The sequence below is a fragment of the Zonotrichia albicollis genome, chromosome 1, assembly GCF_047830755.1.
Source record: "Zonotrichia albicollis isolate bZonAlb1 chromosome 1, bZonAlb1.hap1, whole genome shotgun sequence".
Classification (NCBI taxonomy): domain Eukaryota; kingdom Metazoa; phylum Chordata; class Aves; order Passeriformes; family Passerellidae; genus Zonotrichia; species Zonotrichia albicollis.
This window is the reverse complement of record NC_133819.1, coordinates 48,471,806-48,499,087: the sequence shown is the minus strand read 5'-3', so window position 1 is coordinate 48,499,087 and position 27,282 is coordinate 48,471,806. Positions and strand designations below refer to the sequence as shown.

The 27,282-nt window shown below is 41.9% G+C and overlaps 1 protein-coding gene across 2 annotated transcripts in view; it reads right to left on the bottom strand.

Moving 5' to 3' along the window:
• The window catches only part of TRANK1 (tetratricopeptide repeat and ankyrin repeat containing 1), a 51,836-nt gene extending 27,946 nt beyond the window's left edge, over nucleotides 1-23,890 (bottom strand). Inside the window, exons 1-9 of one of the 2 annotated variants that reach the window (XM_074540593.1) lie at nucleotides 23,791-23,890; nucleotides 14,051-14,185; nucleotides 12,901-13,024; nucleotides 11,601-11,748; nucleotides 10,551-10,669; nucleotides 7,024-7,107; nucleotides 3,416-3,554; nucleotides 2,836-2,967; nucleotides 940-1,107 (exon numbers count right to left, since the gene is read on the bottom strand). In XM_074540593.1, coding sequence (XP_074396694.1) covers nucleotides 940-1,107; nucleotides 2,836-2,967; nucleotides 3,416-3,554; nucleotides 7,024-7,107; nucleotides 10,551-10,669; nucleotides 11,601-11,748; nucleotides 12,901-13,024; nucleotides 14,051-14,184 — 1,048 coding nt within the window. In that variant the 5' untranslated portion in view covers nucleotide 14,185; nucleotides 23,791-23,890. Of the gene's footprint in view, nucleotides 1-939; nucleotides 1,108-2,835; nucleotides 2,968-3,415; nucleotides 3,555-7,023; nucleotides 7,108-10,550; nucleotides 10,670-11,600; nucleotides 11,749-12,900; nucleotides 13,025-14,050; nucleotides 14,186-23,786 lie in introns of both variants that reach the window. The other variant, XM_074540602.1, reaches the window with a different exon arrangement.
• Between the last annotated feature and the right edge of the window lie 3,392 nt (nucleotides 23,891-27,282).

Sequence of the window (27,282 nt, the reverse complement as noted above, 5' to 3'; positions counted from 1 at the left end):
GCATGCACTTTTAATGAGCTTGTCTTATTCCCCAGTGCCATTTTAAAAATACAGCCATAAAAGAATTTCTCCTCTTAAAATTAAAAAAACAAAGCCAAAAATAAAGACCACACCACAATGTTACCTACAAAATAAATACCACACAAAAATGTTGTCTACAAGTTTTAAGAGATATTCATGTAATGGGAAATAGCAGATTTTAAACAATGTTGTAAAAATTGCCCTTAAACACCAAAAAACTTGGCTTGGACTTCCTAAATGCTTCAAGGAAGTCAGATACATGAAAGACCAAACAAAACAGCAGCTTTATCTCTTAGGTCAAAGAGAGAGACAACATTGTTCATCTTTTTAGAAAGAAGGACTAACCTCAGATTGTTAGCTTTACCTATAAAGCTGAGGCTCATTCTCCAGCCTCCCATTACACTAAGCTTAGAAAACTTGCAGGCTGTGCATCCCCAAAAAAACCTCAAAACCAAAAATACTTAGCCACAAAAGACAGTGAAACCTGAAATGCCAACCAAAGCCATAATTACCACAGAGGTATTGGTGTTAACTCCTAATGGAGAACCACTGTGCTAAAACCTTCTCCAGAGCAGAGATCTCCACAGTAAAGAAAGAAAAACTCCTTTGCCAGGAGCTGTAAGGTGCAACCACAATAAAACCCAGTGTTTTCCAATAAACTTATAAGCAACACACACATGAAAACTGAGATGTAGCCTAAACACTTTCCTTGATGCCAAGCTTGATTTGAACATCACTTGGCCAGCAGTTGCTTTCAAGCAAAGACAAAATGTTCACTACTGACTAGCAGGAGACCACAGTGACAACTCACAGGGAAAGTTACATAAAACACACCCACAATAACTTATTTGAAATAAAATTATTTTGTACCTAAAGGTTATAATTTTAAAACAGGAAAAGCACACACTGCTGTAGTACCTGTCTGTTTCACAGAGGAAGTGATTTTCTCAATCTGCTTGCTGACTTCTTTTACAGCATCAAAGTTTTTGTTCTTTTTCAAGATATCTATGACATATCTTGACCGTGCGTCTGGAACAGTGGGATCAACCCCAAAATTTAGGAGCATGATCACATCTTCTGTTTGTCCTAAAGAAATACATGAAAAAAAAAAAAAAAAAGAGGAAGAATAATTCAAAATTTTCAGGATTTTTTGTTATGTTGTCTTTTTTATTTTTAATTACTTGGCACAATTTCTAGCATAATTTTAACTTTAAAAAAAAAATCTAAATTCTTCCTAGTGTCATAAGTTGGCAGGGTGGAAGTCAAAGGTTGGACTTGAAATCTCAGAGGCCTTTTCCAAACTTAATGATTCTGTGATTTTATGGTTTATAATATTTATTATATATAGCTATAAAGAAATAAACTTTGATACATATAAAAATACATATTTTCTAATAAAATATATAATACATATAAAAATATATAATACATATAAAGACATAAACATTAGTAAATAAATACAGATTCAAAATATGTGCTCTGTATGTAATAAATACCATGTGAATACTACCAAATAAACTTTAAGCATCCAAAAGTCTGGAGTTAACTTGATTGTGATGTTTGCTTCCTGTTGCCACCTCGTGGGCAGAGTAAGGAATACAAGGAAAAAAGCCAGGGTAACATAAAATGAAATCCCACAGAAACTGAAGGAAAGCATTTACTTTTCCTCCTCTGACAAGGCACTCTGCTATCTAGGCCTTCACTTTTCAGCTATTTAAAAGAACAGGAGAGGCCTGACAGCAAATTATAGCTTAGCAAGGAATTTTTTAATCCTTTAAAAATTTTATAACAAACTATGTTTACTTAGCTAAGGAATGTTTGACTGTGTTACTTTAGCTGGTTTTAATTCAGACCTGTGTTGGCTGAGTGTCACTAGAAGACCCTGAGAAATTGCCTCACCAACCTGCAGAAAGGAACTCAATGGACCCACACCCTTAGAGAACTTAATCAATAGCTGAAGAACAGAATTCAATAAAGGATTGTTTAATGCTGTCATATAACTAGAGATTGATTAAATACCATAGAACAAGAAAGATACCTTGAGGGAGTTAAGGAGTCAAAGGCCTATGCACCCCAGAAAACTTGATTAATACATGGCAGGTGCAGTAAAGAAGCCACTTCATAGGCTTATACAGCCCAGACAACTTAATCAGTAGTAACTGTCTAACCAGGACAGCAAATGTAATAAAGAACTATTTAGCTGGATAAAACTTAGATTATTCATTTAAAAAAAAGATAGATGAGATGTTCTGGTGGCAATTAAGAAGAACAAAACACCTATACCATAATGCAATAAATTGGGCGGGAAGTATCTATAATAAAAAGTTGGATGCTATAGTGTGTATAAATGATTGAAAATTCTTATTTTTTTGAACATGTCTATGGCAAATGAATTTCCAATATGTTCCAAATTTTGACTTAAAATTGTTACTACGAATGTTCATCTCACAGGTTTTTGCTGTTAGATTTTAAACTCCTTGTTTCAGGCCTCCAGGTGGTCTAATGTGATTTTAAGGGCACATCAAAATTTTAAAATTTTAACTTCTAGGATTCTAAAAACTGCAGCATACTTGTGAGAAAACCCTAACCAAACAAACCAAAGGGCAAAGAAAACGGTCACACATCAGGCATACAAATTTTAAAAGGAATTCTTGGAATGTTTAAACATCAGTTGCCACTACAAGTCCGCAGATACTTTCTCATTTTCTTCCTTAGCATGAAATATTTAACACCAGGGTCTGAAACTTTCTTCCATTATAGATTTTTCCATATGAAAACAAAACAATACACACACACACATAAAAAAGTACTTACTGCGTTTCTGTGAATATTCACTGGAAGAGGCCACAATATGCAGCAGGGTCTGTCCATCTCTGTCCTTCTGGTTGATCCTATCCTTCAGCTCTGGCCTCCAAGTCAGCAACCACCAAAAGAGATGGTTCTTTGCTGAAATGATAAAAAAAAAACCCCACTTAAAGAAACAGATCCTGGAGGTTTTTCCCCCTTTGGAGTGGCAAGATGCAAATCTAAGTTCGACTCCTGACTCTACTATACACAAAGAAACGGCTGCTCCACACTGAGATGGGAGAAAGAAACACTGTACCTTTTTTAAAGCTGACATATTCAGGTTACAAAAGACCCATATCAGTCACACTTTTGTTTCAAAACACAGAAAAGAACAATTATATTAGGTTTCCACCACTATCAGGCATGGGTGATCAAGGAGAATGTTTACAACATTTCTAAGAGTGCTTTATTGGCATGTGCAAGGTTATACCTAGATGACCTGACCTGAGCTGCCGGGTTTTAATTTTTTTTAATTTAAAAAAGGTCCAGCTGTCAGTCCTCTGATAAAAGCCAGCATTGTTTTATTTTAGCTGCAGATGTCACTCACTTGCTTTGATACACAGTCTGATAACAGCATGCAGCGGATACAGCCCGATGGACTCAGCCTTGGCCCCAATGGAAATCAGCCACTTGACTAACTCTGCTACTTCCTGCAGCTTCTCACCACGACCATACAACTCAGAAGTCTGGCAGCAAAGAGAACAATTGCAACACATTATTTTTACACACAAAAAAAGCATTTCTTTTTCAGTATTTTCTATATTTTCATGACAAGAATCAGTAGCACAACAACAACCAAGCCATAGCCACTGTAAAATGGAACTATTTATTTCATAGACTTACACAGAATGGTTTGGGTTGGAAGGGACCTTAAATACCATCTAGTTTGAACCCCCTGGTGCAGGCAGGGACGTCTTTCACTTCACCAGGCTGCTCAGAACTCCATTCAACCTCAAACACTTCCAGGGATGGGGCATTCACAACTTTTCTGGGCAGCCTGTTCCAGTGCTTCAGCACCCTCTGAGTAAAGAATTTCTTCTTGATATCTAATCTAAACCTACTGTCTTTCAGTCTGAATCCATTCCCCCTCTTCCTGTCACCATGTGCTCTTGTAAAAAGTCTCTCCCCATCTTTCTTGTGGGCTCCCTTCAGGTACTGTAAAGCCACAATTAGGTCACCACAAAGCCTTTTCCTTACCAGGCTGAACAATTGCAATTCTCTCAGCCTTTCCTCACAGGAGGGGTGCTCCATTCCCATAATCATCTTGGTGGCCTTCCCTGGTGGCCTTAGTCCCAACAAACTGATGTCAGGAATAGTGTGGCCTTCAGGACAAGGGTGGCAATGGTCCCTACGCACTTGGCACTGGTGAGGGCGCTCCACAAGTCCTGTGCTCTGTTCTGAGCCACTCACTACAGGAAAAACATTGCGGTGCTGGAGTGTGTCCAGAAAAAGGCAATGGAGCTGCCTTTGGTGAAAGGTTCTCGAGCACAAGTCTGATCAGGAGAGGCTGAAGGAAATGGGATTGTTTAGCAGTGAAGTAGGCTAAGGAGAGACCTCACTGTTCTCTACAGCTTCCAGAAAGGAGACTGCAGCCAGCTGGGGGTTGGTCTTTTTCACCACCTTCCAGGTGAAAGACAGAGGAGAAATGGCATTAAGCTGGGTTAGCAGAGGTTCAGATCTGATACTGGGAAAAAAATTTGACTGAAAGAGTGGTTAGGTACTGAAATAAGTTGCCCAGAGAGGTGGTGGAGTTACCAACTAGGGAGTGTTCAAGAGGCATTCTGGATGTGGCAACTGGAGTTTAGGGATGATTATAGTGCTGCAGAGTTGATTGTGAAGGTCTCTTCCAACCTCGAAACTACACAGCCTGAGCAGAAGCCAGCTGAACTTAAAAAGTATGTTCTAGCAAGCACTTAATGAACATGAAGCACAGTCAACAAGGGGTATAGCAATACAGGATACTCTGGAGGTGTGCAGCAGAAGCTAAGATGGGAATTGAGAGAATATGTCAGAAGGATCAGGACATGAGGAGGTGGTCGGAAACAGCGTTCAGACAAAACTTCTCCATTTGTGCCAGTCATCTTTTTAAATAGCAGCCTTCACACATGCTTCCAACATTTACAAATAAATCTCTTTTTCTAATACTTCATGCCAAATTTTGACTGGCAAGAAATACTCTTTGAGCAGAGTTATCAAACCAAAATACAACGATTATAGGGAGAATGTAGGAGCAGCAGGGGAAGTTCGAGTTGTCAGAAAGCCACATTTTCTAATTTTTGCAAAGGAGGATTGGTACTTCGGGATTTTTCATCTTGATTCTTTCAGCCTTCCATGTGCACAACAAACCCACTAAAACAGGTAAGACTGGTTGGGCCAATTCAACAAAAAAAGGGCTCTACTATTTGCAAAGCCTACCCATTTTTCCTGACTCAATGAGGCATTTTGCTTTGCTCGAAGACACTTTGCTAACACACTCTGCATGGGTCCTCTGCTGTGTTTCCAGGCTTCACTGCCAGTGTGGAGTTACTGTCACTGCCAGTGTGGAGTTACTGTGCTAGCACTGGCACAGCACAGTGCCTAATGATACCCAACCAAGACATGCTTGCATATATCCGTTCACTAATTCTTCCACTATCTCTAAAAACAAGCCTGTGAGGAGATGTGAATTTATTTCCCTTGTATTACCCTCAGAAATACTCCTGCTCACTCTGTCAGGCACCTAACTGAAACACAATTAAGGTAAAAGCACCAATTTTAAATTATTATGACCAAAGTACCACAAGGACTGTAACAGACAAATGGCAAATTCTAGTATATTCCACCAATACAACTCAAACCTGTGGCAGCAGCTCTCTGGCCACTGAGAGCAACACACAACTTTCCCAGGCATTGTCCTGGGGCAGGCTGTGAGAAGATCAGAGAAAAGAATGAGAAACAATTCTTATCTTCAGTTGCTGCACCTGTTGAACATGTGGAATGTGTTATGGAGATTTGTTTACCAAAGGGTGGTTTCTTAATTGGCCAGTGGTGATGGTGTTTGGATGGAAGGACCAGTTGGGTCCACCTGTATCGTGAGTGTCTGCAAGGCCAATGGGTTTCTTAATAAGTATAAAATAATAAAATGATTCTTCAGCCTTCTGAGAATCATGGAGTCAATCCCAATTATTACCTGGCTGGGGGCCTGCAGTGACATATACCTTTGTGATCAACAGCAAAGCCTGATACTGAGAAAATTCCTGGGAATCATGAGAGGAAGTACACACTGAGAACAGGAAAGGCGTCCTGTTTCTTCGAAGCCTGCAAACCTTGAGGAAACTAACAAACTGTCAGGCCGATAGATTTATTGCAGACCTGCAGCCGGATTGCATGCAAAGGACTGAACAAAGATTCTCACACTAAGTGTATAAACACTGTCTTAACTATGTAATAGACAGATTCATTTTGCTCTCAGCTTGTGAGTCTCGCATTCATACATCACCAAACCTTGCAACAGTTAATAGCTAGCAGAGATACTACAGTTACTAAAGCTAATGTCTTCTAAAGTTCCTGTCAGGAAAGAAACAGTAAGAAAAATAGAAATTCTTTACTGTGAGGGTGATAAGGCACTGGAATAGGTTGCCCAGAGAAGCTGTGGGTGCCCATTCCTGGCAGTGTTCAAAGCCAGGGTGGATGAGGCATGGAGCAACCTGGTCTAGTGGAAGGTGTCCCTGCCCATGACAGGGGAGTGGAACTAGACAATCTTTAACATCCCTTCCAACCCAAGTCATTCTAGGAGTTCGTGGTAAAGCCCAGTGGAACTTCTCAATTTCTCACAAACACTGTGGATGCCTTTAGAAAGCTGGTATGTCACTGCTATGGAAACTGGCTGCTCCTGAGCTGCAGAGCTGCTGAACTCCCAGCAACTCCTGGCTCACAGACAGCCTCCAGCTACACCTTTGTAATACTGATATACCTTGGAAATACTAAATTTCATTTAGAAATATTACATTACATGAAATTAAATTTTCAAACAAATAGATGATAAAGTATAATCATATAACATCCATGTATTATTCTTGATTTTATTTTTCTTAGTTCAAGACAGAAAATCTCTCACTGAAGTTATTAGGAAAAAAATAAATAGATACAAGGAAAAAATAAAAAACATGAACTCACCTCAAAGAGATTCTTCAGAGATATCTGGTTAACTCTGAGATCACGGGGCAATTCTTGCTTCTCGGACAACAACAACAGACAAGACTGGAAAACAAACCCCCAATCATTAACACTCTTATGAGCACAGTTAAAACATTGTTTTTTACTGCCTCAACAGATCTTGTCAGAAAGATAAGCAGGAGAGACAAGCAGGATTTCAAGTCCATCATATCCCTTTCAGAAATGAGTTTCAGAAATTATTTATCACCAAGACAGGCTAACAGTATTTCAGATATTTTTGTAATATCACAACTGAATCTCAGTTTCTAATTTTCAACTGAATTAATGTAATACACAGTGGAGAGCAGGAAGTTACAAGTGATGAAAGTTTCTTCAGAAATAAAAGCATGTTTAAAAAGTTAGGCTGTAAAAGATTCTCCAATACTTGAAATATGTCCAGTGCTTGGAAGCAACCCTTTGCTTTAGGAATGGACCTTTACACTGGGGACAAGACTGTCCAGCTAACACCAACACCCCAAGCAGAAAGCAAGAAATGAATACTGTATCTTCTTCTGCTTTCTTCCATCTTCTCAGTTTCTCTAAAAAACTTTGCCTTGCTCGTTGAAAACCCACCTAGCTTCACCAGAAGACAGGGGAAGGACTGTGGATGCCATCTCCCTGGACTTCTGTAAGGCCTTCACTACAGTGCCCTACAAGTCTTAGCTCTAAACTGTGGTGATATCAGTTTAATGAATGGACTACTGGATGGATAGGAATTGGCAGAATGGCTGCATCCAAAGAGCTGTAGTCAATGGATTAGTGTCCAAGTGGAAACCAGTAGTGAGTGGTGTCCCTCCAGTGGCTGTAGTGGGACCAGTACGTTCACTGTCTTCATTAATGACATTGCCAGTGGGACTGTGAGGTGCCTTCAGTCACTCAGAGAGTTTAAAGCTGGATGCAGATGGCACCAAGCTGAGTGAGGCAGTTGATAATGCTCAGGGGAAGGACTGACATCCAGAGGGACTCTGCCAGGCTTGAGGAGCACGTCCATGGGAACCCAGGAAGCTCAACAAGGCCAAGCACAAGGTCCTCCACCTGGGTCAGGGCAATCCCCAGTATCAATACAGACTGAGGAAGAAGGACCTGGGGGATAATGATGGATGAAAAGTAGGATAAAAGCCAGCAATATGCACTCACAGCCCAGAAAACAAACGGGATCCTGAGCTGCATGAAAAGTAGCATGGTCAGCAGGTCAAGGGAGGTGACTCTACCTCTCTGCTCTGCTGAGACCAATCTGAATGTTAATCCAGCTCTGGAGTCCCCAGTACAGAAAAAACATGGACCTGTTACAAGGGGATGGAGCAACTCTCCTGTGATGAAAGGCTGAGAAAGCTGGGGTTATTCAGCCTGGAGAAGGTTTCAGGGAAAACTCACTTCAATAACGTCAATATCAAAAAGGGGACTTTAAAAAAAAACTTTTTATCAAGGCCTTTGTGACAGGACAAGAGGCAACAGTTTTAACCTCAAAGAGAGTTTGTTCTCATCGGACATAAGGAAAAAATTTTTCATGATACAGGTGGTGAGGCACTGGAACAGGCTGACCAGAGAAGCTCTGAATGCACCATCCTTAAGAGCACTGAAGGTCAGGTTTGGCCAGCCTTTCAGCAATCTGATCTAATGAGAGATGTGCCTGCCCAGAGTAGGGGCTTGGATGGGGCATGTGGGGCACCAGTGAGTCCATAGCTCCAGTGTGAGTCCCCCATAGGCTGTGGTTCCTGTCAGAAGCCTGTTCCTTCATGGTCTCTCCACAAGTTACTCTGCCTAAACAGAGTGGTGGTAAAACATCTTGAACTTTACCTTATTTGTAAAAGTTATCATTGTTGGATAGAGAAGGGAAGGTCACACTGCTTACGGTCTTGAAGAATGCTGAGACCAGCCTGACTCATCAATCCCAGAGTTATATGTTCTAAGGATATGAAAAACAGTGTTTCCTGACAGAAACTGGTACCGGTGACGACACAGCAAAGTTCCTGATAAAGGAACCAACAGGTGATGCTACTGATAACTGATCTAAAGCTGCTAAGCTGACACAGCCAGCCTAGAAATACATGACTGACAGTCCCTTTATGTGACAAAAGCACAGTCACACTTTTTAAAAGCAGCATCTTCTAACACATCCCTTCCTGTATGCGTGCAGAGATTCCTCCCCTGAGTGGAAATTCCCCTCAAGGCTACTCCTGGAGGCTGAGCAAAAAAGGTTTGCTCATGGCCACTGGCATGGGAGAGTAACATCAATCTCTACTTAATAACAATTTTGCTATCTTTAATACCCATGTTTTACTATTGCTTCAATAAATAGTATATTATTATATAGTGTATATATTATTACATAATATGTACTAACTGTTGTAACTATCTGTACCATGTAGTAAATAATTCTGATTAAAGTATTTTAGTCTGATCATTATCATAAATTTACATAAGTTATTAATTTTATTCATATGTATATATTTGGTTTGCCAGCCTTAATCCTGCGGGACAAAGTCATATAAAGGCTCAATGACACATATATTATCCTTTAAACATAAACCATGCACCAAGTCTGGGAGTAGGACTGGATCCAACAGGATCTAGGCACCCCTCTGAGGAGTTTAGAAAGCAAGTGGGTCCTGTCTGAACCTTATGACTCAACAGGAGGGTTTCCCTGATAAACCTCAACTGAAGCTTCCATTTTGCCTGTGACAGGCTGCAAAGGAGCCCCTGGCTCTGGCCTGGAGCACTCTTCCTTCTCTACCCCTGGGACTCACAGGGCTGTTTCGCTCACTCTTAACCCACTCACTCTCCCAGGCAGAGCTTGGCCCTTTCTAAAGCACGCTTTCTCTGAGGCACCAGCACCTTGGCTGAGCCATGACCTAAAACAGGGCTGTCAGAGCCAGCTGGAAGTGACACAGCTCCAGCTACTCCTCACAGGTGCCCTGCTGGCCCTACTGCCAGCACTCACCAACAACATCCCATACAGGTGTAACTGTGACCATCATCAATTCTTTCCACAGTTGAGAGACGACTAAAATAATTTCAGATGATCCACCTTCTGATTTTTCTAAATTATCTGGTTTTGCTCAACAACCATGTATACTTCCACTGAGATGCTCCTTTACTGTGGGTCTTTCACAGTTTCAAAAATCCAGCTTGTCATACAGAAGGAAAAGTAAAAGGGACCACAAATAAATTTGTATTTTTACCCCTCTAATTCGAATATTATTGAATTGAATAGTGACTCTAGGTGGTACTACAAGAGAGACAACAGACAGCAGCAAGAGACAAGCAGGATTTCAAGTCCATCATATCCCTTTCAGAAATGACTTTCAGAAATTATTTATCACGAAAAGCATTTTTCCAAGTCTTAGAAATCAAGACATTTGAACCAGGCAGCAATACACATTCACAGTTTTGGCTTTTAAAGGTAACACAAACTTATGCTGAAGTGGTAAGACACGAGTGCCCAACGCGCAGTGGGAGGTGACACAGTGACACGGTGACACACTTACCCGCCACTTCCCTTTCTGGGCCAGCCTTTCTATCACTGCTTGCCAAATCAGGGCATTGAAACATGCACTGAAGATATAATCATATGCAGGGTAGAAAGCTGGTGGCAAGATTTGTTGATCTGCAAGAATAAGCAATAGAGAAGAATATTTGTTATACGCAGCACTCCAAAGGTCGGAGTGTCCAACTTCATTGCACAGAGATCATTTTAGCACTGGGTAATACCCAGGGGATTGCCCAGTGAGGGCTTAAGAAACACTGGTCACCCAACTGATTCAGCACCCTGGCCAGACTTCATTAAACAAGGGGGAAAAAATTAATCCCTGCTCTCAAGAACCATCTCAAAGCTCCAAGGCACTGTGAACATCATGGCAATTCTTCCAGTTATAGGTCAATTAGCTACTGACTCTGCAGCCAGGAAACTTTAATGTGGGGCTACAGGCTCAGGAAAAGGCAGCAGAGGCACAACCTGAAATCTCCTGACATGCCTGTAGGCCCATCAGACAAAGCCCAAAAAGCAAGTAGAGGAGGAGAGACTGAGGAGAGAGGGTAGTGAGACAGACGATGGGCATTGCTGAAAAACACCCATACAATGCCACAGTAAGGCCACATTTCCTCTTTTCATTGCTGTCCATTAGTAGCTGCAGAAAAGTCTCCACACTGAAATTGTAACAAAGTTTAAACTGCCTATCTTCTGATTATTTTCAAATCTACATGGCTAAAAAAAAAAGCTGGGAGGTCTGGACAAAACCCACTTAAAGCCTCTGCGATCTGGAGCTCCAAATCTCTAACCTTGTCTTCCTGACTGTAAATTCTGACCTTTTCTAACCATACAATAACTGACGTGTTCCCATCCCTGCACTGTTTTGAGATTGTTGGTGTCTGCTATATGCAAACTGAACCAAATTCACCACATCCTCAGTATATTCCTAATCCTCAAACAGGCCTGACACACTGAAGGATCAAAGGAATGATCTCAAAAAGGACATGCTACTAAGTGTCATCACTACTGAAAGGCTCTTAGAAAAATTAAGGTCTTAATTTGAGCTTACCATTGACACTTATGAAGATTCCTGCTATAAACTCAGCAATTTGAGTTTGATCTGAAGAATTCAATAGAGACAGACCTCTGTGGAACATAGAAACTGCCTCATTAGACTTCGATAACATGATGAATGAGTGGCCAGCTCTATAATAAGCCTGAAAAAAAAAGGAGAAAAAAAGATGTTGGGAAAATATTCTGAGATATTTACTACCAAAAAAAAAAAAAAGTTGTTGCTTTTCTTTTAATTCTCACATTAGGTTATAAAAATGACGTGTAGTACTATTTCCACAGCTTCTTATACATAGATCCAAACAAAAAAAAAAAAGTGAAATAAACTATTTTATTCTAATTCCTTGAAATTCACAATATGTTATTGATATTATCACAGATACTAAAAGTGCAATCCTGAAATTCAAAGCTTGGAAAATAACTACAGGATGAAAGACCTGCTTTCAGCAGCTGTATGTTAACCTCCTCTGGGCAATACTGAGGTTTTTTTGTGTCACAAGGTTCAGAATAAATATTTATGTTTCCGCATCACTGCATTTTGCAGTATTTCTTTCCCACAATCAATATATTCTTCAGCCAACAGCACCTGAATGTGTTTATATTCACCCTGAATTAGATTGCACCAGTTCAGAGTCCTAGTGGAGTTAATTTGTTCAAATCAGATAACTGGCATGTTGCAACACAGCGCAAGTTAAATGGGTATTTGGGTGCAATTTTACCATATCTAAATATAAAACATTCTACTAAAGGCTCCAGGAGTCTTTAGTGGTTAGACCAGAAGATTGTTTATGGCACATAAAAGGCAATCAAAGAGTAGACTCTGTATCATAAATACTGTACAGCTCCTACTTATTCCTAGCTACCTGAGTCAAGGTGTACTTAATCAATGTGTATTTAATCACAAGCCAAGTGTAATGTATTGTTCTGTCCACGGGAAATACAATATGACCTCGGTCACCAAGTACCACTCCCAGGAACTGGGGACTCATTAACTTGTAACCCTTGTTTGGGACATTGGTAGTTACAGTTCTTGAAAGCATTGGTACAGAGAGAACCAGCATCCCTGGTGCAAAAGGGAGATGCATCATTTCATTAAAAATACTACTGCAGCTGTGAATCTGATGCTTATGTGGAGAATCAAACACTGATTCTGGAATTTTATGCTATATTTAATCATCACACCCCAAAGCAAAAACACAATAAAAAGAAGATAATGACACCATTATTAAATAAAAAATAAAATAAAATAAAAAGGCAAGGAAGGCATGCAAAAATTGCCAGCTTAAGCATCTGAATACCTTAACATACTCCCGATCCCACTGTAAGCTTTGGTGGGCTAGAACCATTGAATCCTTCCATTTGCCCAGGCAGTACAAGGCAGTTGATTTGTTGCACAACAGCACAGCTATGTCCCGGGAACACCTAAAGATATGGTTTTGGAATTACTCTTTATTCACTTGAAAAAGGATCATACTTTACAGTTAGTGATAAAAATAAATTTAAAAACTGACAGGTATCACCCACCTGACAAAATCAGAGATAAAAAATGTAGTTGTAGATAATAAAGATCATTTGAATATTGGCTATAAAATGTCTTAGAGACATCTTAATGCTACCTTAGTGATACCCATAGTGATAACCTGGTGTCTTCTGAAGCAGAAAGCCAAGCCACTGGAATAATGAAGTATGAGGATTTAGCAAGAGTGCAGACCACCTCAATACACCCACTGAAAGCCAGCAGCCAGGAATGGGGAAAAACAGACCCATGAATGGAAGCTGTGGGATGGAAAGGGTACTAAACACATTTTGGTCATCAAAAAAAACAACCTCAATGCATTTTAGTGTATCATCATTTGGTGAAGCCAAGAGAAAAATCCACATTTAAAATAAATGAGTGGCTGGTGTTAAATTAGGTTAACAGCAGTGTTAATATACAGGACTAATGAATATTTAATACTTCACATAATACTCAACTATTTAATCATTAATAACATTACCAACTTATGTTAATTGATGAAAAGCACTTAAAAGTGCATCTGGAAAAAAATACCCAAAGGAATTTTCTGCTGAAAAACTATTTTTAACAAGTCACAGAACACTGAGAATGACCCAGTAACAAGAACAAAGTAGCCTGCATGAGTCATTTTACAGATAATCAGATGATTCATGCAGCAACAGGCCAGGACATGGCAAAATTGCAGCATTTGAGCCTTAGTTTAAAACTGATATTTATGTAAAAATATTCAGATTTAAGTCCCTAATTAATCTCTCACATAAATGTAAGGAAGAGAATAACTATAAAACTGGTACACTAAAGAGTGTGAATAAAGATACAAGAAAATCAAGTGTTAGGTCAAAATACAGTTTTTAATTAACTGTGCAACTGTACACATTTACATATTTCAGGTTTGTCTTATGGTTTGCATCTCATAATTCAAGAATACTTACGGGACCCATTGCATTAAATAACCAAGTGTTTGTAGAGCTTCATCATAGTTTTTGATGGCCAAAGAGTAATTTCCATTTTTAAAATCCTGGTTCCCAGCTTGCCTCTTCAACTGTGCATATGTCATGGGATCCATGCTAAGGAAAGCAAAAAAAAGAAAGAATAAAAATTAATCAAACAAAAGCACTGACTTATGAGACATTTCTTTCCCTAAAATTGACTTAAATTTTCATCTTAGTTTTTTGCATATTTGAAAAGGAGGACAAAAGAGCACATCATCTTTGTTTCCTGCAGTTGGAAAATAGAGCTCTTGTGACAGCCTCATTTGTGCTGTTGATGCCTCCTCAACTTTTCATCTACTCTTAAATAAACTTCAGCTAACAGATCTACCACTGGTATGCATTTTTGTTTCAATTTTCATCCTCGGATCTTAAACTGCATCTTTTAAATTAGGATTCCACATTATTTCAATGTGTGAGTACACATTCAATGCAGGAGGAAACATCTGAGAAAACACAGCATTTATATGCTTAAGAAATACATGAAGCTATATATTTCAATTAATTAAACACAAAACTCATTTACTTGCTTTTTATTTATGAGTTTTTAATCTAGGTCCTCTGTTTAGATACTCAACAATCCAATTCACACAGAACTGATAGAAACTTAATTACTGCAAGAAAATATTGCAACATAGCATGGTAATAGTGCTCGAGGACCTTGAATCAGAGTTAAGACAGTTATTAAAATTAATACAGGAAGTGGCCAGAGAAAACAAAGGTTGAAACTAGCATCAATTGTAACTTACTGAAAAACTATTTCATCATTAAAATTCTAAAATTAGTGTCATTAAAGAAAGCTAATCACATGGTCAAGCAGCTAGATGAAAGAAACAAATGCAAGAGGAAAAGCAGCTACACATATGAGAAACAGCACACAAGAAACAGACAAGAGAAATATCCAGTGCTAAACTGCTGTGCAGAATCCTTCTTCACAGATTGATTTTATTATTAAAAGCTGTTTCCATTACCTGTAAAAACCTGTACGAATCTCACAAATCTCAGTGCAATTAAGTAAGATTAATTCACCAAATAGGAATGCAGAGATTTACTTATTATTAACAGGCTTGTAACAAAACCCATAAAATCTGCAACCTTTGCTACCTGCTAACATGATGTCAAGGTTTAGTCTGGCAGGCAGCTAAACACCACACAAACCTCAGCTCACTCCCCCACTCCCTGAGTGGATGGGGGAGAGAATTAGGGAAAAAAGTAAAATTTTTGTGTTGACATAAATACAGCTTAACATCATAGAAAACGAAGGGAAAATACTAATACTTGATACTACTAATAATATATGTAGAATATACAAAACAATTAATGCACAGTGCAATTGCTCACCACCCCCTACCAACGTCCAGCCAGTTCCTGAGGAGCAGCTCCTGGCCAGTTTTCCACCCTAATTTTTACCCATGACATTCTATGGCAGAGAACATCCATTTGGCCAGCTCAGGTCAGCTGTCCTGGCTGTGTCCTCTCCCCTTTCCTGTGCTCCCCTGCAGTGACAGGGAAGCATCACAAGCTGAGAAGCCCTTGACTTAGGGCAAACACAGCTCAGCAACTACTAAAACATCAGGGGGTTACCAACACTCAGCACTGTACCAGCTACTGACTAGAAAATTATCCCAGCTGAAAGCAGAACTGAAATACGCGCAAGATCTCTTTGCTACAGAGCAAACTAGATATTTTTTTAAGCGTATGAATTTACAGACAAAGCAAGAAACATTACTGATGTATTTTCTCTGTAGTACTCCTCAGGATGAGGCTGAAACACCAGGAATCAGTGCTGTCTTGTGAGCACAGAGGTATGGTGCAGCACACTACAGATGGCACTGTGCCTTTGCATTTATCCAAGCACAAAAAGCTCTTGTCAGTCTCACAAGTGCACCAAGCAGATGGGAGAGCAGCAGCCCACATCTCTGAGAGGGCAACAGCAGAAAAATCAGGTGAAACCATAAAGCTCAGATCTGCTCTGCTTCAGGCTGACTGGGAAATGACCAGCCAGAAGTTACACCTTAACTAAACAAACAAACACTCCGTGGTGGTGTCTGTAACTGAGCCATCAGCTTGGTAATTCCAGGGAAGCACCAACCAAGTACAGATGAAATCCTGGATAAAAAAACTAAACTCAAGAGAAAGAGGTCCCAGCTACTTGGGGGAGGCACAACAACCAGTCATGCTAGAGGGGTAATTTTTACAGTTATCTCAAGCAAATTAAATCATCACTTTATTGAGCAATGTACATACAGTATAAACTTTAAAAATACTACTTCTCCAGACAGCAAATCAAGTGTACTCATAAGATATTCAGAACTTATTTTACACTGCATGGTATGAGCACTATTAAGGTGAAAAAAGGAAAATAATAGAGTAACAGAACAAAGGAAAAAAAATACTAAAATATGGTTCTACCTCATCTTTTGAGTAATTCTTTCAGATTTCAATTCTTTATCATCAGGAAGTTTGACAAATTATTTTCTCAAGAATAATACCAAAATAGGTAAGCTACACAGAAGTTTTTTCAAGTAGGAATACACATGAACTAGTGGTTTTCCAAATTTAGCTTAATTTCAGGTTTTTTCTTTTTTAAAGGAAGCTATGTTTCTATTCAGTGTAATGTTTTTCCCCGGAATTATATTTTTGTCTTACTTTCCTTTGGAACATACTAAAAGTGCAAGTACAAATAAAAGGTATTCGCAAGCTATTTAAAAGATTGTTTTTCCACAGTACAGCAGAGGCAGCAATGAGCATTTTCAAAGGACTTTCCAATGTGTCTTGCGCTGATAAATTTTGGAACTGAATTCCCTGTTTCAGATGAGAAGGCAGCATGCCCTCCCCTTTCCAGGCAGCAGGAATTTTCACCAGAACACAAGTTCTCGTCCTTTTCCAGAACTGGAGTTTCCCAGCCAAAACATCAAACTGTAGATCATATAAATAACTGGGCTGGTCTGCGGCAGGCTTTAGCAACTATACCCAGAGAGTTTGCAGACCAGAGAGATACACTGGGCATGCAGACCTGACATCATCTAAGTTAATGATCCAAAAGAACTGCTGCGCAGGCTAGCACAGCATGTCTTGCTATTGCCCAACATCTTCCTGCAGCATAAACAATTTTAACTCAAAACCAATGGACTAACTGAGGGCCTATTATGTAAAGTCTATCAAGCGTGGGGATCATTAAACAAAACTGTTGTCTATGACTCTGCCTGAGCTGGCACAGGTAGAAGACAAAGCTGTATCTGGATACTACTATAAAAAGATTTTTGGGGATGAGTGCTGTGGGTTAACCCCAGTGGGCATCTAAGCACTGGCATGCTCCCACCCCCAGCGGGATGGGGAAAGAGAAAAGGAAGAAGTAAAACAAAAAAAAAGTTGTAGATCAAGGTAAAAATTGCTCAGTAACCAAGAGAGACCTGGAAGAAGAGAGAAAGATAACAGAAGTGATGCAAAGGCAATCATTAATCATCCCCCTGACATGGAGCAATGCCCATGTTCCCAAGACAGGGAAGGCTAATCTCCCTAAGTCCCCTCCTCCCCATTACCATTGCTGAGCATGATGCCACACGGCATGGACTATCCACTCAGTCACTTTGGGTCATCTGCCCAGCTGTGTCCCCCTCCCAACCTCTTGTGCATCCCAAACCTCTTCACTGGGAGGCCAAGTGAGGAACAGAGAAGGCCTCAACACTGTGCAAACACTGCTCAGCAATAGCTAAAGTATAACTGTGCTATCAGCACTGTTTTGCTCAGAAAGCACCATACCAGCTACTATGAAGAAAATTAACTCCATCACAGCCAGACACATGTTGCCCTCATGAAGCAAGGATTTCTCCTAAGTTATGAAGTCTAAGAAACACATAAAGGTGTGGGGACATCCTAAGGCCTGGGAAACCCTTCCCAGTGGATTGTTGAGACCTTATCATTCACAGAAATAAAACAGAAACAAAACAAACAAAAAAAATCAAACAGACATGATCTACTCTGTTTACTTTTTTTATGACTCCTGAGACCAGCATGAATGCAACAACCAGCTCCACCAGCATGAAATGTGACAACAAAATGAAGCACATTAATTTTTACTCACATAATTAAACCAAAACATTGTACAGTTAAGTCAGAAACAATCTTCTCCAAACCCTACTGCTGCCAGTGGTCAAAATTCCCATTTACTTTAGGTGTCATCAACTCTTGTGTCACTGTGCTGGTCAGTGTCCCACTGCACTGCTACAGTCGGACTGCTGTCAGAAGCAGGGAGCTTTAGAGTAGTTACAATGCTAAGTTTTGATTTCTCTTGCTTCAGAAGATAATTTTGAAAACACAAATGGAGACTGGCCAGAAAAGCTATTTGTCACTATTGAAAAATGTTGTGCTCCTTATGCCAGCTATGGGTCCCAAGAGGCCAGCTTGTGCTTTCTGACATCTGAAGCTGGCAGTGCTAAAAACTTTAGAAATCTGAGAGCGAACCCAACCCTTTGGTTTTTCTGACTGCATCTGCTTTACACATTTTAAAAAGAGAAACTGCATGACACTGTTTAATTCACAGAAAAAAAAATAGACGACCTTCACAGCCATGCTTTTAATTATTTTCGATTCTGAAAGTTAAGCCTTAAGGATCCATCCCTATGGCATTACTCAGTGGTAGGATAATGTTTTTATTCTCCAAGCACAGTAGATTTCCATAATGCAAGGAACAAATGAAATACAGCAATCTTAGAAGCTCTGCATCTGAATTAAAAGAATGGTGACAAATAAGAATCCTCCTATTTCCAGAAAATCTGACTTCTTAAGACTGTGCTTTTCTCAGTCCTATTAAGCAGACAAATCATTCCTTCTTGTTAACCCAAGAGGCAGACATTACAAACTTGGTTAGAAAAGAAAAAGCCCAACAATGCATCTACACTGTGGCTGTTACAACTAAATACTTTTCATCAGCATTCAAATAATTCATGTTTTCTCAACAGGAAACCTCAGGGCTCCATTAGCTCTCCTTCAACAAAAGCATCCTGGCTCCAAGAGCATGATGCCAAGAAAGGACTGTCAATGTCCCTTCTGCTACACCAGCAACAGGACACTGCATTCAGGTCTTCCAAATGACACTTTCCTGTGACCTCACATTTAGACATTTGTGAATGTCAGGGCAGACCCAGTAAAAGAAGGAAAAGCACAGGCCAAGAAGGCTGTAAGTGGCTGTAACTATGGCAGTGCTCTGCCTGCTAGCCAGTTTTACCTGTTTTCATGACAACAGCAGCCACCAAAGACATATTTACAGAACACAGCCTCCTTTCAATGTGTATAAGCCTAACCTTGACAGTGAAAAGCAGGGAAAAATTTACTCCTCTCAGTTTTCCACTGTATGTTGAAAAGTCAAATGAAAAATCTGGAAATCATCTCTACTTTCAGAGGATGCCCTGAAGAAACAGCAGAGACAAAAATGAAGAGCTTATAACTGACCAAGCTACAAGCAGACACATTTGGAAATCTCATGATGAAGAGAGGAAAGAAGCTGAGAGTTAGGCACGGACATCCTCATGGATCTGTTTAGTCTGAAAAAGGCCATAGTGGCGTTTGTCTGAACAATATTTTAACTGAATGTTCAGACAGTATCTCATGAAGAGAGATATCGAAGAAGATGACAATGAACAAGAAGATCGCATATTAACCCTTGTAAAATGTCAGCTCATGTTGGAGAAACTGGCCAACTCAAATGAAGAGCCTGTAATTTACACAGTCATCAGACATCCCTATCATTAGGGACATATTCAGATAGATAGATAGAGATAGCCTTATCTATAGATAGATTCTCACTCAGTCCTTCAAAACAAGAAAAAAAATAAAATTCTGTAAGAAGTCACCTTGCTAGATTTGTACCAGACCTTGGAAGTTCCAAAGACCCTTAGCTCCCAGTAAAAGACAGCACCACTTGGAAAATAATGAATGAGATTCTAGAGCAGATTTCAATTACATTAGGACAAGCAGAGCAGCATAGTGATAGCTTCTTATCAGAAGGTTGTCCTGAACTCAGCACAAATGGGATGAAATGAAGTTTCTTTGCTGCTTCTGGGCTCTACAGCCAGTCAGCATCCTATACATCACAGAACTCCAAAGATAAAGGCAGCATGCATCTCTGGAGCTGTGTACCTCTAAAAAGACAAAACCATTTCCCAGGTAAGTGAATAGAGAGAACATTTTATCAGGTTGTTTCAGTCTGAACTGGACACCCGTACACAACCTCCATCACTGGACACAAGCAACCCTCAACAATACCTGCAGAATTTTGGTTCTCTAGATTCTCTTCCCTCCTAAATGATCAGGCAGAAGCACTACTAGGGGAATTCAGGCTACTGTTCTGTAGCTTCACCTATGCAGTATCACACTGATTCAGCACACCTTGACAGCACAAAGGATCTCTCACTATTGAGAAGGAATTCTCACCTGACCTGGGTCTAGCAAGCAAGCACAAGTTCTTTATTTTGGAAGTCAGCGGTGAGACTTCTAAGGTCTGGCTGTGCTTTCAAAAGATGTTAAATGGCTGGGGTGAGAGAGCACAGAGTGAGACAGAACATCTCTACAGCTCTTCATTTTATACCAAGCTTTCCCTTGGAAATGTGCTCTGACTGATGACTGCAGGGCACAGACATTGTCAGAAACAAGACAAACATCCTTATCAACACTTGGCAAATACACCCCAGATGCAACTAGCACAGATGTCTCAAAGGCCTGTGAACGCCTCAAACACCACATATAAAGCAGACAGGGAAGATTTGTGCAAGGTCTGAATGACACAAGGGGTATAAGCAGAATACACACAACAAGACTCTGGGCTAGGGCCCTGCTGTGGGCAGAGCTGGCCTGAATGACCTCCCAAGGGTCCTCTTTTTTCAGATTACCACTGTATGTTGCTTTTTCTTTGTGGAAGCTGTCAGAAAGGAATTATTAACAACAAAGCCAGCCATCTGATGTCTCCAACCAAACCCACAACTGAAACAGCTTGGCAGCTCAGTCCTTCTTCACATGCATGACCACCAAACAGGACTACAGAAACAGGACCTAAACCCAGCCAGAAGTTGGGCCAGCCCTGCTGACAAGCAGAAATCCATGCAAAACCTCAAGAAGTGGACACTAAAATGTTACTAATCTTTAGAGCAGAGATTTGTGGTTCACTTTCACACAGGAAATGTACTAGGCAAGTGACAAGTACTAAGGAAGTGACATAGCAAGGAAATGACCATCAGAAGCACGGCACCAGGAACAAGACAACACTTTTCACAAAAAGAGATGGGTGCACACACCAGCTCTGTACCTACTTTAGACCCTGGGAAACACGAGTTTCCCACCCATGGACAAGGCAACAGAAACCTGACAGAGCGATGTGACATTCCATGGTATGGAATATCCCTTTGGACAGTTCAGGTTAGCTGTCCCAACTGCATCCCCTCCCAGCTTTCTGTGCCCTCACTCAGCTTCCCCACCGGTGGGACAAGCTGGAAAACACTTGACTTAGAATAAGCACTGCTTAGCAACAGCAAAAACATCACTGTTTTGTCAACATTATTCTCATCCTAAATCCAAAGCAAAGCACAGCTACTAGGAAAAAGATTAACTCTATCCCAGCCAAAACCAGATGACACCTCAGAACATCCTTCCTCCTTTACTTGCAAGATGAACTCAGGCCAAGCACATTTGACTAGCTTTCCCTGAAGACTGTTTCACAGCTTGCAGCAGCAACAGGTCTGGCCTTGCTCCACAGTACATCCTGTTTTGTTAACAGAAACAATACAGCCTTCTTTGCCTTCAGCTTCAAATGATTCTTCCCTCTTTGAAACCTACCATTAACAAGTCATACCTAGGAAATGTAAGGTTGAGCCATGTCTGGAGTTGCTTTTTCAAGAACACACCTGTTTATACATACAAATGCCTATGATTTCCAGTAAATTAAGAAAAGACTTGCATTCCCCATTTTATATACAAAAAAAATTATGCAAAAGCATGTTCAATATTCTGTTTGCACAGTGTCATTACTGTGTCAACACAAAAACCACCAAAACCTCACAACAGCAGGAAAAGCTAATCTTTCTGTTTCTCTCTGAAACAACAGCAGTCTTGAAATCCCTAATCTAGCTCAGCCATACAAGACCTAACTCAGTCCAAGAGGGACTTGTTTACACTGCTGCAGTTGTTTGCTCAGCCTGGCAATGTTCCTGTCATCATTGTCCTGCTCTTCTTTGCACTGGTGTGGCCTCACCTTGAATACTATGTGCACTTTGGGGCACCATAAAATAAAAAATACTTTAAGCTGTTAGAGAGCATCCAAAGGAGACCACAAGGACGGTGAAGAGGAACCTCTGTGGGGAGCAGCTGAGGTCACTTGGTTCATTCAGCCTGAAGGAGACCGAGGGGAGATCTCTTTGCTCTCTTCGACTTCCCCATGAGGGAAAGAGGAGGGGCAGGCACTGATCTCTCCACTCTCGTGACCAGCAACAGGACTCGATGAAAATGACTGAAGCTGAGTCAGGCAAGGTTTACACTGGATATCAGGAAGAGGCTCCCCAGGGCAGTGGACTCAGCACCAAGTCTGAGCTAAGAAGCATTTGGACAACGCTCTCAGGCACATAGTGTGATTATTAGGGGGGGGTGTGCTGTGTGAGGCCAGGACTTGGACTCAATGATCCTGGTAACTTTCTTCCAACTCAGCATTTCCTATGATTCTATGATCGGGTAAGAGAAACAAACAGCCTGCATATTTCCTTTGTATACATTCACTCCAGAGGGTATTCACTCTGGAATGAGGAAAAAACAAACGAAAACCACCCCAAGACCAAAACACCAAGATTGCCCTAACATCAAGGTTTTCAAGCTTGTGCAGTTCACAGCCAATGCCTGACAAACTTAATTGCATGTTGGTAAAAAAACACTGATAGGAAATACTTCTTCTAGCATGTTTTCATGGGAAAGCAAAGCCTCTTCCCATTTGCAATAAATCCGAAGTTAATTCCCTGTAAATCGCTTAAAAAAAACCCCAAAAGCTGGTGAGAGATCCTTCTGCATTTATTCTTCTGCAGTGCACACTGTGCTCAAACTCCTTTCCAGCTGAAAAAGTCTGTTTTGTTAAGTGATCACTCCACGACCTTGTAGAAGAGTTTTGCTTTTCAGGGAAAGGATCCAAAACCACCGAACACAATGCTTCGCTCCGGGCTATGCTAAAGGAGTTCTCCGTCTTCTTTTCAAGCACGGACACGGCATCCCATCTCCCCCAGCTCCTCCGCGCAAACCACACCAGGCCAACACACACTCCCAGATGCCCGGCCGGAGCAAGAACGCACTCTCCTCCTTTTCCTTCAACCACCCCACACATTCCCTGGCACGGTTCCCAACCAGCACAGCCACCCGCGCTGCCCACACGCCAAATCCCGTACCCCCGCTCCTGGCCCGGGGCAGCGCGTCCCCTCTCCGGAACTGCTCCAAACACGCAGGAAGCTCCCACCGAGATGGGAATGGGAAGCCACCCCCAGGAGGCCGCGGCTGCCCCCGCGCCACACCAAGCATCCACGGAGCGGCGCGGGGGGCGCGGGCAGCTCAGCCCGCCGCTCCCCGCATCCCGCACCGAGCTGCCCTCACCGGGGAGGGTGAGGGGGATACAAGGGGCGGCCGAGGCACCGCATCAATCAATCTATCCACCTACCTACCTGCCTGCCCGTCCCCCACCGCCACCGCCACCGGGGCGCTCCGCTTGTCGCCCTTAAACTCTCCGCCCCGCGTCCCGCCCCCGCCGCCCGCGTCACCGCGCGAGTGGGAGTGGGGGAATCGAAACAGATCCACGGTGCTCCGGGAATCGAAACGGGACCGCCCCGCCCGTGAGGCATGGGCCCCCACTGTGGGGGATGTGTTCGTCCCGTCCCGCCGCAGGGAGTGTGGCGGCGGTGGGAGGTAGCGGGCGCCCATCTCCCCGCCGGAAGGTTCGGGAAGGGGCTCTGGGATGGAGTTAATTTCATTAACTGGGCTCCCACTGCAGCGGGAAACGTATAGAGTGACATTTCTTAAAATGACCTAGCGGTGCCTTGAGGATAGTTGGAAAACCGGCGTTGTTGCGCGCCAGGGCACCCCCGCGTCCTGAGGCGCCGCGCTGTCCCGCTGGATTCTCACGGCTACCCCGCTCCCGGGAAGCTGTGGCTCCTTGGGACTTCACTGTGCAATGATCACCTTGGGAGTGAAGCCTTCTCCTCCTGCCGTGCAACTGTTCGCTGATTTATCGTTTGCCATGGTCTTTTCACACCATAAAAAGTGGATCAATGAGCCAAAGATGATCTCTCACAGGAGATCATTCAATAATTCACCCCTCTGTTAATCGCGTTTCTAATCAAGTTTTTTTCTCTCACATTGAGTGTTACCACTTGCACGTCTTCTTCTGTATCCGGGCTGGCTGGGATGGAGTTAATTTCACTGCCAGCAGCCCTCACCGTTCTGGGCTTTGCTTTAGGAGCTAAAACCAACATTACATTGCTCCTTCACCAGTAGGCTGGCGGTGGGCAAGATCTTGGGAGAGGACACAGCCAGGACAGCTGGCCAAAAGGATATTCCAGAACATGTGATGCCTCTTCAAATATAAAAGCTAATAGAAAGGAGTAGGAAGGTGAGGCATTCATTATTTACATTTGCCTTCCAGAGCGGCCGCTGCGCATGCTGAAGCTCTGCTGCTTCCCAGGTCATGGCCGGATATTATGTTGGCCCATGAGAGTTTTTTCCATCTTTTTTCCTTCCCTCTCCATCCTGCTGAGGAGGGGAGTGACAGAGCAGCTTGATGGCCTCTTGATTTCCAGACAAGGTGAACCCACCACAGTCCTTTTGATGCCCAGCATGGGGCACGAGATAACAAGAGTTTTGTATGAAGTGTTCTATGGCTGTGTCAAGCTCCTATGCAGGTCACAGAGATTGTTGACTGCACTCCTTATCTCTTTATTTAGTTGAGCTTTAGAACGTGTTAATAAAAGCAATGGTTCTGTCCTTTGCCCTGGCATTTCTGTCCTTGCTCTTCTGGAGGAAGTATCTTATGATGAGCACGAGGAGATATAAATCCCACTCCATACCTGGGAATAATGCAGATGGTTTTATTATGCAGGCCTCAGAGATGCTTGCTCATCCTTACATGAACTGTTTAACACTACTTATTAACACTGTTAGCATATTATGGGGTTTGTGGAACCCCGTGTGATCCTGATTGAGGAGAAGACAATTTTTGGATGAGGTGATACTGAAATGTGCCCTGAGACAGCTGGTCCTGGGGTGGCAGGGTGTGTGGAAGGATTTGGGCAGGTTCCTGGGGTAGTTATCATCTACCAAATCCTGGAAATTCACACCTGAAAAGGCAGGTTATGCCACAAACTGATAGAAAGGTGCCTTGCCTATCCCAAGGAAAACCAGCAGCTTCTAGTACTGTACTGGCCTGTGCCTATGGAGCCACAGTTCAGTACTGTCAGAGGAACATGGCTGAGACAGGAACCCAAACAACAGCTACAATAATTCTCCCAGTACTGAGAAAAAACAGTGGATGAAGAAAACAATAGATCCATATTGTCAATTAGTAAAAGAGGAGGAAGAAGATGAGAAAAGGTCTGAGCAAGAAGCCGATTCCTTGACAAATAATAAAAAAATGGGTGCTAATGTCTTCACAAATGGAAGATGGGGTTTGGGCTCTCTAATGGTAGGAGACATGGGTTTTGATGTCTTCAGTAAGGCCTAGGTCTGAAAAAAGCAATCAGGTCTTAGAAGAACAGCTGTGGGGGTCTTTAGGAGAAGCAGATGTTAGTGTCTTTGAAATGGGTCTAACATCTCTATGAACATCAAGCCTGTGAATTTATTACAGAACCCAGACAGTTTGACCCAGACTGAACTTCTGAACTTTATGATAATTGGAGAAATGGGTCTGCAACAAGCCTATTGCAGATCCCAGACAGTTTGAGCTTCTGATGGGTCTGCAGAACCCAAACAACCTGAGCCTCCAAACTTTCGGGGAAAATGACCATACAAGTTCAAGGGCAGGGGGGAATATGTAGTAGGTGGTTCAGGAAGGCTGTACTTCAGCCAGTGGTAAAAGAAGAGGGCAACATATAATTGGGAGTTTAGGATTAGAGGAGGCTGCACCTTCAATACCTCAAGAGAGAACCCAGAGAGTATGGCCTGGTGGGCACTTTCCCTTTATTCAAATAAAATTGCAAGACTCCTCTGTTTCCTTTGTGGACACTGGCTTTTCACAGCGTGCCTTTTCTGCACACAAATTGGAAAAATGAGTCAGAGAATTCATACAGGAAGCAGAAACTACCCAGTCCCTGACTTCATCAGAATTTCAAGATACATTTGGAAGATCATAGCCACCAGATAAGTGAGTGGATTTCTGCCTGGCTGCTCCAGAGCTGGGAGAACAGGGCAGCAGTCAGCAGCTGGAGGGTAGGGAAATCCAACAGCTGGGATCCTTCGCAAGAAACCAGAGAGCTGAGAGGGTGGAGTAGCAATTTACAGTCTTTGGAGATAGTTCCTCTCAAGGGTGAGAGCAGGGTACCCATTCAAGGAGGATCTTGTGAACTTGCTAGAGGAATGTGTACCTACCACAGACAAAGGAGTGAATCAGTGGTGATGAAAGTCATCTACACTGATCTAAACAATTATGGGGTCTCCAAAGATCCAAAGGATGTCCTGTGCACATAGGCCATGTGCATGAAGTGCTCCAGCTTCATATTCTAACAGGTTGGCAGTAATGTATTGCCCAGATATCAACACCTCCATTTTTGGAGTCAAGTCTTTTCCAAAACTTTGAAGACCATCTCTGTACATCTCCATCCTTATGGGTCAGTGCCTTGGCAGTTGGACATGCTGCAATAAATTAGTCTTCTCCTGCCCTGGTCAGAGGGAAAGGGAGCCCCAGTCATGTGCTGCATGGCACACTTCATTTTTTCCTGTGTGACCAGGAGGAGAAAAGGGATGGCCAGGCTTCCTGGACCACAAGGATTTAGTTGCCTAGCAATCAGACCCACAGAAGTAAAAGTCTATGGTGTACAGTGTACTCTGGGGCCATCAGGCTGCAGGGGCACAGGACACATTTAGATCTTTTCAGTGACAGAGGGGTGCCAAGAATTCTCTGTATTGGAGGCAGAGCTACCACTATGCATGTTAAAACCCTACTTCCC